The sequence below is a fragment of the Pholcus phalangioides genome, unplaced genomic scaffold (assembly GCF_987345545.1).
Source record: "Pholcus phalangioides strain wild (caught in Gottingen) unplaced genomic scaffold, Ppha-v1.0 ptg000003l_1, whole genome shotgun sequence".
Classification (NCBI taxonomy): Eukaryota; Metazoa; Arthropoda; class Arachnida; order Araneae; family Pholcidae; genus Pholcus; species Pholcus phalangioides.
In genome coordinates, this window is record NW_028301596.1 from 42,642,420 (window position 1) to 42,655,234 (window position 12,815).

General features: G+C 35.4%; 1 protein-coding gene across 1 annotated transcript in view; it reads left to right on the plus strand.

The window, feature by feature from the left end:
- The first annotated feature begins 472 nt into the window (after window positions 1-472).
- The window catches only part of Rat1 (5'-3' exoribonuclease 2 Rat1), a 99,819-nt gene continuing 87,476 nt past the window's right edge, over window positions 473-12,815 (plus strand). The window contains exons 1-4 of the mRNA XM_089248342.1: window positions 473-602; window positions 4,820-4,909; window positions 8,323-8,450; window positions 11,591-11,702. Of these exons, the coding sequence (XP_089104468.1) occupies window positions 4,835-4,909; window positions 8,323-8,450; window positions 11,591-11,702 (315 nt within the window). The 5' untranslated portion in view covers window positions 473-602; window positions 4,820-4,834. The remainder of the gene's footprint in view (window positions 603-4,819; window positions 4,910-8,322; window positions 8,451-11,590; window positions 11,703-12,815) is intronic.

Genomic DNA, 12,815 nt, shown 5'->3' on the forward strand with positions numbered 1-12,815 from the left:
AAACACTTCCGACGACCCTGCCTTAAGGAGGCACCGATTAGCGATTCTCAGTGATTTTGAGTGCAAGAATTTGCAACTTGCTTTGAAATCCTCTTTGGCAATCAATGATTGTCAATTTTTCCCGTGTTTGGAAACTCGTTTTTCTGAGAGAATATGGTCAGTATGGTTCAAATACACTTTTCCAAGTGATATTCGCTTTTTTTTTTTAAATGTATAAAAAATCACAAAATTAATAACACAGAACTTTTTAAGATTTCTAATGTAATCATGTGCGAGAGTTTATTAAGATTTTCAATTTTCTTTTTTGAACTCTACTGCTCCTGCGAGAATATCCACGTGTAAGAAAACCAATCGAAAGTCACTTAAGATCGTTTTCTACAGATAAGAAATTAAAAACTGATTGATGATTGGCTGTCGTGTTCGATTTTGCTGTTTGGAGCAGGAGTTCGAAGTAAACTGATGTAACTGATTTGTCACCTGGAATATATTCATCCTGCTGTTAGGGTAAACATCTGCACAAGCATTAAAAAAAAAACAAAAAAACCCTCGCTAATCCGCGATTTTGAGTAACTGAAGTAAAAAAAAAAAACACTTCAATTCAGGTAAAGTTATTTTCGCAACATCTGAGTTATTTACCCTTTCAATTATCATTGTTAAAAGTTATTTTTGAAGATTTTTAAAATCTGTGAATCCGGTTTACCACATCAATTTTTTACTTTCCTTGGAGTAATTCAGCATTTACTATGTAACGTGTGTACCCTGGGCCAGTGTTTCTCAACCGCCGGGCCATGAATAGTTAACCGATTAATTTTTACCCATTTATGCCCCATTAGGTACGCGTATGACCGGGCCTTTCACTCACTAAAGAAATCAACCGGGCAGCGGGCTTCCAAAGGTTGAGAACCACTGCCCTGGGCCAGGGAAATGTCCTCCCCCCCCCCATATCATAGAGCAGGGGCCCTGGGCTGGGATCTTCCACACTTTTTCCCAGTCTTTGAATGCTGACATTTTGTATTTTGAGCGGGCAAAGCGATACAGACGAATACAGCTATAGCGGAAATCTAATTTTAATGAAAACTTCTACAATTTCCCCTGGATAAGTTTACGTAGGAACAATGCAGACATACCTGGAATTGCTTTATAACGATATTTCGTTACAATGAAGTAATTTCTCGGGTCTCTTGGAGTTTTTATAATAGGATCCGATTGTATAACAATAGGCTTGAACATGTTATTCTGCTTATATGTAATTTTCCTATGCTGTCTGGGCAACGGTCGGAGACATAATGTTCCCGCTATGGTGTTTGGATAGTTCTTACATAAACGAGGCTGACTAATATGTCGCATAGTGCCCCATAATTTATCTCGTTTTTTACAACCGTGAAAAATCTTGGTCCGATGACAAATGCATTGCACTATTTAATTATTCAATTCTTCACTAAATATTCCCAAGCATGCATTTTGCATTCTTGTGTAATACAGAAACAGTTTAGGGGTGAATTTAGCACCTCCTCTATTCCAGTGTAGGAACACCCTACTCGCTCATCCCCCTCCCGTCACAGCCCTGGATTCCTCGGAAATTATTGTTTGGCCGTAAAAGAGGGGTGACCATTAAAAGATAAAAAGAGTTTTACTGTATTTGTATTGCCAATCAATAAGATCTTCGATAAACCATGGTTGATATAAAAAAATAGGCAAATTTCTTTGGATGCAAGCATAGTTCCCCCCTAAACAAACTATTACAAATAATGTTTTTTAGACTTTTTCGAGACTTGATGACCCTTTTCATGTTAGAAATGTTTATCATAAAATCAATTTTTTATGCCGTTCTTGAAGTATAATTTAACAATCACGTGTAGAAAATGTTACTCATCAATAACGATTTTATAGTCGCCAAAACATGTCTGGAATTTGTCAAGCTGTGTTCTAATCAGGTAAGGGTCTCAAAAAAATCAATCTGCAGTCTGTGGAGATCAGAAAATCTTGATGTATGGCGGAAAGTTCATCGAGAGCTCTGTAATTCCAGGACCAGAGTTTCTCTATTCCGTTGTGCATTACATAGAGAAGTGGCATAGAATTCATTAATGAAACGTCAGTGAGAGAGCTATGCTATAGCTCTGAGAGGCTGACTCTCCGGGTAGAGCTAGAACATGACGAAGATGCAAGATGAAGTGAAGCGATTGAAACCATCAATTACTTGCAGACAACCAGACACTAATGATGTTTTCCTATTCTGTAATCATTGGATAGCAATGAAAACATCGACACCAGTTTGTTTCTAGCAGAGACAAATAACTAGGTGGGTGTCTCTTGATGATGATGCAACATTGCGTCTGATTTTGGGACAAGAATAGATGAATAAACAAGGTGTGAAATGAATTAATAAATATATATTTAATGAAACAACTCCTTAATGCACCATCCCTCATTATGAATGGATCGGCTCATCTTCACCCGTTTCATGTCCAATACAAACTATTATGCTATATGCGTCAACAAGCCATTTGAAGCTGTTTTCCTGTGTAGGGAAACTGTACAAGGACTGGTATACTACTGAAGATAATGAAGTTACCCCAACTGGCCGCATGAAACAGGCCAATGCTTCACAGTTTGCTATGTAAGTGTGAGTTGTGTGGAAGAGTATACCCCTACAATGCTGATATCAAAGTCATTCAAAGAATGCTTCATTTCAGCTGCAATGAAATGATTCGATGGCATGTAGCAAAGCTTTGGAAAAAGATATGGGCAGAGATAGACTTGGAAGTCTACGGGACACGGTCATTATTGCTGGGGGGGGGCACAATAATGATGACAATTCATATACACAGTAGATCAGTTGACTCCACCTTTGACACCCCCCCCCCCCATATCTCCGTCCATGAAGGAAGATGGTAGCATTAAAGAAACATGGTTATTCACTTTAATATGCGCATTTTATGTTATCTATAAATAAAGGAAATAAGGAGTTGTTAATGAAGCTAGTTTTCCTCATTTTGGTCTTTAAAATTCCATACCTCGTCGTATATGTGACTAAATACAGTATTTAAATTTGCTGTCTTGGTCACTCGTAGCTCTTCTGTAAATAAGCCTTTGCTTATATCTATCTCTTGAGAAAAGATCCGACCGTAAGAATGGACATTATTCAAACAGCCCTATCGTATACATATTTGTTTCTGGTGAGTGTATATAATGGACAATGTTACAACACTGGTGTGTTTCAAAGTCCTCAGCTTTGCTTGTTTACTGATAGGAAACAGGAGGGTGTAAAATATTCGACGGCACAGTGGTGTGCAAGACACATTATAAATGGAGTTGAATGAATGTTGATTTAGTATGGGTTTTCTGCTATGTTAATTGCGTCAATTAATCATTGGTGATCCTCATGTATGAATTCACATGTAAATTCTAATATATGAAAGAAATACAGTAGACTCAATAATCTGGCTGTGGAGTAGTCCAGCCCCAACATGTCAATGCAGATGTTTATATTATTTAAATGGGCTTGTTCAATTAATTTCCAGTAATCCGGCAATATCAGTAATCCAGCACACTCTGGTCTGATATGTGCCAGATTATCGAGGGTCTGCTGTATAATGCAATGCATGTAGATAAAAAAATAAATTGCTTTCTGTTTTTAGTTCACATCTCAATTTTATTTTTAGTTATTGAGTGTGTTTTCGTGAGAAATTACTTGTTTCAAAACTTTATACTATTATTTTAGTGCATATGTATGCATTGGGTATACATTAGAACCCCACTAATCTGAACCCTGCTAATCCAAAAACCCTTTGAAGACCCAAACACACCTTGCTTCCCATCTCGGAGAAATATCAAAGCATTAATCCAAAAACCAACTTAACGTAACATAATTTATACTTAATCCAAACATCTCTTAAGAAAAGACTGTGCAGAAGAAATTTAAAGAATCAACAATGCCAATAAGAAAAAAAAACCAACTAATAAATTCTGTATTGTAGCACATTTTATTGCGCAGACAGTGAATACATGATCATATTTCATAACGATGAAATATATAGTTGCCTGAAAAAAAAAATCTTTTGACACAGACCTAACCAGCTGACAATGCAGTTCATAGCAGAACATCTCAGAAACTTGGTATCTGCAAAAGTTGCATTATCATGCTGCTCTATCTATTGAAGGGCAGTTTCAAAAGTAACCACAGCTTCTCAATGAGTCTTTGATGGGGGAGGGCATCATAATGTAACCAGACGTGTTTCCGAAAGTGGGGGAGATAGTTTCCTGGAGGGTAATGAAATTTTCCACAGTGGGAGCAGCAGAAGCTTTGGGTTTAGCATAGGGTCAGCTTCAGTTGAAAGGGGGGGGGGGGGGTAATAAGAAGAAAAAAAGTTTTTAAGAATGGGGCAATGTGTGTGTGTGTGTGGTTCCCAAAGGTTTGGGAAACTGCCTCAGCCCAGGATTTCTCAAACTTTTTTACCCTCTACACCACTTTTGTTGATCAGTTTATCTGTTGCTCCCTAGTCCCTAGCATCTAACAAAGAATTGCTTCGAAGAACTTTTGTCATTTGCCCCCATTCTAAAGTGCACAGTTTAACCCCTGATCTAACTCATTGCTTGATAATCAGTCATTTTTTATCTTTCACAGAAATTTTCTTATGGATACTCACTATTGTTAGTTTTAAAAGGGCCATTTTTAAAAGAATCCCGGTAATCTGAACACGTCCTGTCCCAGTTAGTTCAGATTTATTCTAGTGTACTATTTTTAAATGCATTAATTTTATAACTTTTTTTTGATTTTGAATGAGATAATATGTGAAGTTTTTAATTTTTCCTTTTTTAGAGAAACAAAGGAATTATGGGGGTTCCGGCATTCTTCAGATGGCTTAGTAAAAAATATCCTTCAATCGTAGTGCACTGCTATGAAGAAAAGGCGAGCATTTTTCAATTTATTTTTTTTAGCCGCTTTTGAGCAGCCTCTTTCAAATGTGTTGCTACACTTTTTTTTTTTCAAGTCAAGCACAACTCAGGTCTATCGCCATGGGCAATTTACTACCTAGTGAGTTGTGCCGGAAGTGTAAGTGCGTGTACCTAACAGTCTGAGTGCATATCTAGTGCTGTGTATGATTTTTCAGTGCTGCCATCTATACCTCAGAAGTGAAGTGAGTGAAGTGTAATGACTGAATATTTGTATTGTTTGTAGGACTGTTGCTCTCTGTGGCGAGACTTTTTAACGGGGAGATCTGCTCGCATTTGCGCCTTGAAGTTGGGAACCACAGAAAACCAACTTCAGCCGACCACCACTGTGGTGACGGTGGGGCTTGAACCCGGGTCCCCGCGATGCGAGTCTGTCACTATGACCACTCGACCACCACAGCGGCTGTGTTGCAACACTATAAAACGGATTCGAAATTGCACTTCCAGTATCCCATAAAAAATTTACATGTGACTTGCATCTTAATGAATTTTACAAGAAATTTGGCTTTTATGCAACCGTCTAAGAAGTTATTCAGCTTTTATATGCTCTCATTTAAATCTCAGGTGCCAGGTCGCCATTTCAACTGGAAAATCATATTGATGCTAAAAAGTTTTTATGTATGCTTACTGAATTACAGTCTGAAAGCAACAGAAAATGCCAAAATCGATTAACAACATAACTCACAACACGAAAGGGAGTCGCTGTGTCCAGCAAAAGATGAAAGAAGTGTAATGATTGAATAATTGTAATGTTGTAGGTCTGTTGCTCTCTGTGGCGAGACTTTTTAATAGAGAAATTGGCCCGCATTTGTGCCTCAAAGTTGGGAACCACAGAAAATCAACTTCAGCCGAGAACATTGATGCCGCTAGATATTTTAGAATTGAATTACAGTGAAGTCTCAGTGCAATGATACTCTGTGGATCAAGAAAAATTATTGTATTGGGGGGGGGGCAGCAATTAATGTATAGGCATTTCCAAACAAGACTTGAAAAAATATTGTTGTAAAGGCATTTATCATTATATCGAGTATCATTAGTAGTTATATTGTAATAAGGTTTCACTGTATAATAAAATCTGATCAATGAGTATGGCTTATGAACAACAATCTTTATAATACAATCATTTTCAGTGTCTTATCAATGAGTTGAATTGAAGGTAGGTCTATTTATATATAATAAGTACGTAAAAACAACAGTCTTTCAACCTAAGTTCTAATTATAATAGGCTTTTAGCCTATGATGTGGCATGACTTGTAGTGTGTGTGAAGTTTTAATCCCTCCTTGCCGCTTAAATCCCAAGCATAAATAAAAAAAATGTCTTTCTTTACCATCCAAAACAGTTGTCCTGCTTTTCTGGCAAAATGTCCTACTTTGTGTCTACTTTACTTTATTTAGGTTTTGTCTTATTTTTCCAAATCCCATAGGGTCTCTAACGAGCGTCATTTTTAAAAACACTTGCATGTCTTCATAATTTGCTGTGCATTGTCAAAAAGAATTGACAAACTGGACTGTGGAAGACAAAAAAGAATGCAATATGTGTTGAGGAGAGACATGTATATGACATATTGCATAAGACATAGGAGGCTATATACACTATCTACCAATAAGTATTTGGACACCTGTGATAGAAAAGAAAAACTAATTTTATTCAAAATCAATAGTTGGTAGAGCCTCCACGAGAGGCAATTACAGCATGAACCCTCTGGGGCATACTTTCCACAAGTCCTTGTGTGACGGCTAGTGGTATTTTCTTCCACTCGGCTTGGAGAAGACATGTCAGTTCCTTCACTGATTTTGGACGGGTAGGGCACCCCTTAATTCGGCGATCCAACGCCGCCCAGAGGTTCTCGATAGGGTTCAGGTCTGGACTCTGGGCAGTCCATTCGATGAACCCCATTGGCACCATACCAAGCCTTAGTTAATCTCGCAGTATGACAGCTACTACTTCACCAAACACCAACTCTGGCCATATCGCTATAAGTATGACAGCTGGCATTGTCGTCCTGGAAGTAACAGGGGTCCACCCCGTAAAACTGCCACAACGTAGGAAGCACATTGTCATCCAAAATAGTGCAGTAGGCATCGGCGTTGAGCTTACCACGAATGGGGACCAAGGGTCCCAGGCCATACCAGGAGAAACACCCCCAGACCATAATTCCACCTCAGCCGAACTTGACTGTTGGCACAGTGCATTCTGGCAGGAGACGTTCTCCAGGCAGGCGCCAGACCCAGACCCTGCCATCCGAACGGTAGAGGGTGAACCTTGATTCGTCGCTCCAAAGAACCCGTTTCCACTGATCTACGGTCCAATTTCAATGTGCTTTGCACCACATTAACCGAGCAACGCGGTTGGACTTTGTGATCAAAGGCTTATGGGCAGCAGCGCGACCATGAAAACCAATCAGATGTGCTTCCTTACGGATGGTATTCATTGAAACAATACTCCCGGATGTCTGTTGAAACTCCTCGCGGATGAGGGCCATTGGTTGGGTGCGGTTCTTCCGAATTTCTCTGTACAGCACCTGTCGGTCTCTATCTCCCAGTTTCGTTGGTCTGCCGACTCGGGGCAAATTCCGACAATCACAGCTCACCTTCCACGTCTTAATCACATAGGCCACTGTCGATTTTGGGTACTTCAGCTCGCTAGATATGTCCCTTAAGGATGGGTCATTTTTGTGATACCCGATAATTATACCTTTCTCGAAATCGGAGAGCGCCGAACTGCGCGGCATCTTGCATGCGACTAATGCCGATGTTGTTTCCTACACGATATATACCAGCGGAGGGCGTGACGTATCTCAGGACTGCAGATATCGTCATTTGCATAGGTGTCCAAATACTTATTTATTGGTAGATAGTGTATTTGAGGAGAGACAGAAAAGAATTATTCGTGGTTGCTAGTATAATTGTTTTTGTTACCAAGTCATTTCTGTCATTTTGCTTTGGCTTGAGTCAATGTTATAGGATACTGAAATAGTGCTATGAATTTTTGTTTTTATAAAAAAAAAATTATTTTTCATTATGCTATGATTACTTTTTTAGTGGAAGCCTTGAAAACATTAAATCATTTCAGTTTGGAGAAGCTTGTCATTGATCATTCCTACTATCAACCAGTTCCCATGATTTTCATAAATGAACAATTAGGCTGTATCTTTCTTCCCATGAATACTTGAGTATTTTTCGTTTAAAATAGTGTGAATGAGTTATAACTTTGTTTTTCCCCTATTTTATAATGTATGCGACCATTTTCTAGATTTATATAGTTCATTCTGACAATTGATTACAGCAAGCTGTTAAATGTTTGATTGGTTTTATGTCAAGAGCTGTGATTTGAAGTTTTTGGCTGATTGTTTTTTCATATTTATTTAGCCGAAAGAAATTGATCAGGTTAAGATTCCTGTCGACACTTCAAAGCCAAATCCAAATAATGTCGAATTTGACAACTTGTATTTGGATATGAACGGAATCATTCATCCTTGTTGCCATCCAGAAAACAAGTTAGTGTTGGTTTTGGCTTTTAATTTGGTAATAGTTTATGTACTAAGAAATATATTATATTTTGCAGAAGTGGGAAGAGCATGCTGAAATTGTAGCACTATATTGTTGATTCATATTCATACATTCTTGATGATTTTTACTGCTTCAACTTGTAGCACATGCATATTCACTTTTGAAAAAGAAATCATTTGAACTTTTCCCTTAAATTTATCTTTAAATAATCTCAAAATTTCTGCTTTATCAGGGTTCACAGTCCTTGAAAAAAATAACCATTTTCAAGTGCTTGAAAAAAATTTTTCTTGTGTGAATTTCCATCAATTTTTTTCTTCCTCAACTAACCCCCTCAAACTTTGTTCCACTGAGGCAAAAAGTGCACGGATCAACAACGATGAGTTGCTAGACAATGTTCAAAATAGGACATATGGTCATGCATACCCGAGGTATTTCTGTGCTTTTTTACATAAAATCTGACTACTACTACTACTAAACCACACATGTACCTCGTCCATATTCCTTTGCGGAACTTCTAACGAATTGGTATATGTTGGAATGTGTGTGTCTGTGTTGTGAACCGAACATGAAGCTTGTTTCTGTGTAATGCTTGTAATAGTGCTGCCATGTACCACATATTTTTCTATCTATGAGTGAAGTGTAATGTTTGAAGATTTTACTGTTGTAGGCCTGTTGCTCTCTGCTGCGAGACTTTTTAATGGGATAAAATCTGGCTGCAAAACACTGCACTTAAGATATTGCTTCAAAATATTTTAAACTATTGAATTAATATATTAATGAATATCTGATGAATAAATATAGGCTAACCATATTTCATCAATAAAAATGCAGCAGTATCGCCAATGGTCACCAAAAATGATGCCAAAGGTAAGCAAAGTAACTAAAATTGTCAAAAAATCACCAAAGGCGGAAAATGAAACACCATTGGGTTGAAGCAGTATAAGGTTTAAATGAATTCTGTGGAAGGAAAAAAAGGCAAATATACGAAATGAAAATACATACTTAATGTCATTGTCATAATTTAATTTATAGAGATGGAAAAATTATTTTAATACTTAATTTCAGTAAAGAATAAAAATTTGAATGGTGCTGTTTAAGATTTGAGAAATGATACACATTTTTATGAAAAAGGCAGGATGGCCAAAATCTCTACATGAAAATACAGTAATGCCCTAGGAAATACGGGTCATTTGGTCACTCCTACATATATCACTACATGGGCTTTCTGATATTTTTATCAATTTTTTTTTAAAGCAAGGACTTTAGAAATTGATATTGTCGACAAGCTGAAATTAAGTAATTTTTAAAACAGTTTTATCTTTAATAAATTAGAATTTCAAACTTTAAATTAAAATGATTAAATGTGGAATATAAATAAATATACCAATTTCGTTTTTTGAAGAAAAAAAAATATCAATAATCTGAATGTCCTTGAATTTTTAAATTTTGCCCGAAAAGTGCTTGAATAGAAAGTGGTTTTTTTCACTTTCAAAGAGTATGAACCCATTCAGTTGGTCTGTTCAGTTTGTACTTTGCAATTGTAGACCACAGTAATCCATACTCTTGAGTCATTTCAAAATGTTATTAAGAACATGGTTTTCTAGGTACTATTTCATTTCTATCTTTATTGGAAGTCCCAAGAACATATGAAAAGCATAATTTATCAGAATACTGCTTGCATATTTGCCAATTTTTTCTATTCTTAGCCTCATTAAAATCTTACAGTGTGAAACCAGATTATTCTGAATTATTGGTATCTTTATAGAAAAATACCTTGAAAAACCACAATTTGTGCTTTGCACAAATGAAAAGTCCTTGAAAAAATTCCTGGAGTCCTTACAATCTGAAGCTGGCCCATGTTTCTTCATGACAGAGAAGCTGACTGGCAATTAGGATTCCAAATATGAGAAATCATAAATTTACGCTAAATTTGATTCTAAAAAGGGAGAAGTTGCCAACTATTTTGCTAGAATTGTAAATAACAGGAAATAAAGCTTTACTGCAAATCACATTGAGTTTAACCCTCTATGGTTTACCTCCATAGAAACAAATTTAAAATTTTTTTTTCAGAAAATAGGTACAGATGTAAATGGGTGCCATTAACATATTTTAAATTGAAACAATACATCACAAGAATTTAATTAGAGTGGATTTCTTAATTAGCTAAAATGGCTAATTATGAATGGTAAAATATACTTGTACATATATATATATGCCTTGATTTTAATCTTATTTATAAACATGAAATTTTGCTTAGCAAAGCTGAATAGTTTTTATTTTGAATTTTATTCAGAATCCTCTCAATTTTTTGTGAAATTTTATAAATCTTGTAATACATAAAATTTCAGCAGCTCTCAAAAAATGACACAAAATGACTGTATAGGATATACTTTCTAAAATACCAAAAAATAAGAAAAATAGTAAAATTTGTTTTTTGACCATGTAATTGCCATGTATATTCAAATATACACAGGACCATAGATAGTTAATAAATTCTATGAAAATAATAACATGACGAATATGTGAGATAAATATTCATAGTCAAGTTATAATCATACAAAATTTATAAGTTCGAAAAATAATTTTAATCCTTGATTTCTTGAATAAATGGGTCATGGTCATCCAATAGTCTCACTAAAAAATTTAGAAATTCCAGATTTCTCAAGTCGGAATTGGCAAATATGTGCTTGCCAATACATTAAATCGCCAAAATGATAGAAACATATAAAGCAACATAAGAAAACATTCCCATTTTTTGGTGTTTTAGAATCGGAATATAAATTAAAAACACTTCAAATCTAGCTAATACCGGGTAGTAAGTTACAAATGTTGAGGATGGGAAAATATCCCTGCTGGGGCAAGTAGGGACTGTACTGACCAATCAAAATTTCTATTTAAAAATGAAACCCCATAGAACTTTTACATTATGAAGTTGACAAAAATTACTGGGTACTATATTTTTCATTATGCTGTAAGTAAAATTGCTATTATCAGAAAGATGATTCAACTCGCCTTAGTTAAATAATAACAATATGATGTGCGGTAAAAAAATATTGTGATGAGATATCTGATCAAAAGATATATTATTTGATCTATATATAGAGAGGTATCTGAATTTTTATTTCAGGGTAGCGCCAAAAAATGAGGATGAGATGATGGTAGCTATATTTGAATACATTGACAGAATATTCAGCATCGTTCGACCACGTCGTCTCCTGTATATGGCCATTGATGGTGTTGTATGTATTTTTTTTTTCCACTGATATTATCCAGACTATTTTTTCTACATGGTTTTTCACTATTTATATTCTATCTGCATAAATATGCTTTGTAATGAAGCAATATATAGGCCTATATATAGTCATGAAATTATATTGTTATTTAAAACTAAGGTATGAGGAAAAATTAGTTTTCAACTAAGGAAATGTAAATAATATATAATATGTAAGTAATGTGTATAATTCATCTGAATAATTACTTAAATATGATTATATACATAGTTGTTATGATGCTTAGCAAACCTAAGCTGCTCATTGATGAGAATTCCCAAATTTGTAAGCCTAGCTCCATCCGCAACAGTTTTTTGGATTGTTTTTACCATTCAACTTTATGTAAAAGTCTTTTTAATGTAATTTACATTAACTTAAATTTTAATGTAAAACAGTCAATGCTCATTATAACAACCCCCATCTTTTTACTAAAAATGATAATTATACCAAAAGGAAAACATACAGGATAGTTATAATATGAAAACATTTGGGACTTATCATACCTGCTATTATGCATGGCCATTATTATGATCACTGACTGTATTCTTTTTAATTAAAATTGCTACATTATAATAGTTGGCTAAAGGATTTTTTTTATTCAGGGAAAATTAAATTTCAAAATTAAAAAAAAATTATAATGGAAAATTTTGGTGATCGCAGAGAACGACTGTTAAAGTTTTATATTCTACTGGTTTGCCACTTTATTGTTTATCTTATATTATTTATTTCCATATGACACAACTGTCAGTCGTGCCTCTGCAGCCATGCTGTAAGGATGTAGCAGCGTATCTCTCAATACAAACTTATATTAAGGGATTCCCTGCACCAGTCAATGTGTAGACTCTGAATTATTTTTATAATTCTCATCATGACTGGAAAACCTTCGATACTTGGGTGTCACTTCTGCATTCAATTCAATTCAATTTTATTCATCGCATCATAAAACTTACATTGGCAAACGAAGAAAAAATCCATCCAAGGGATCGTTGTTGATCCATACTGGTGGACACGATTATTATTAAGTTAATTTTCAAACAAGAATAGTAAATATTAATAATAAACTAATAATTTAAAAAAAACAAT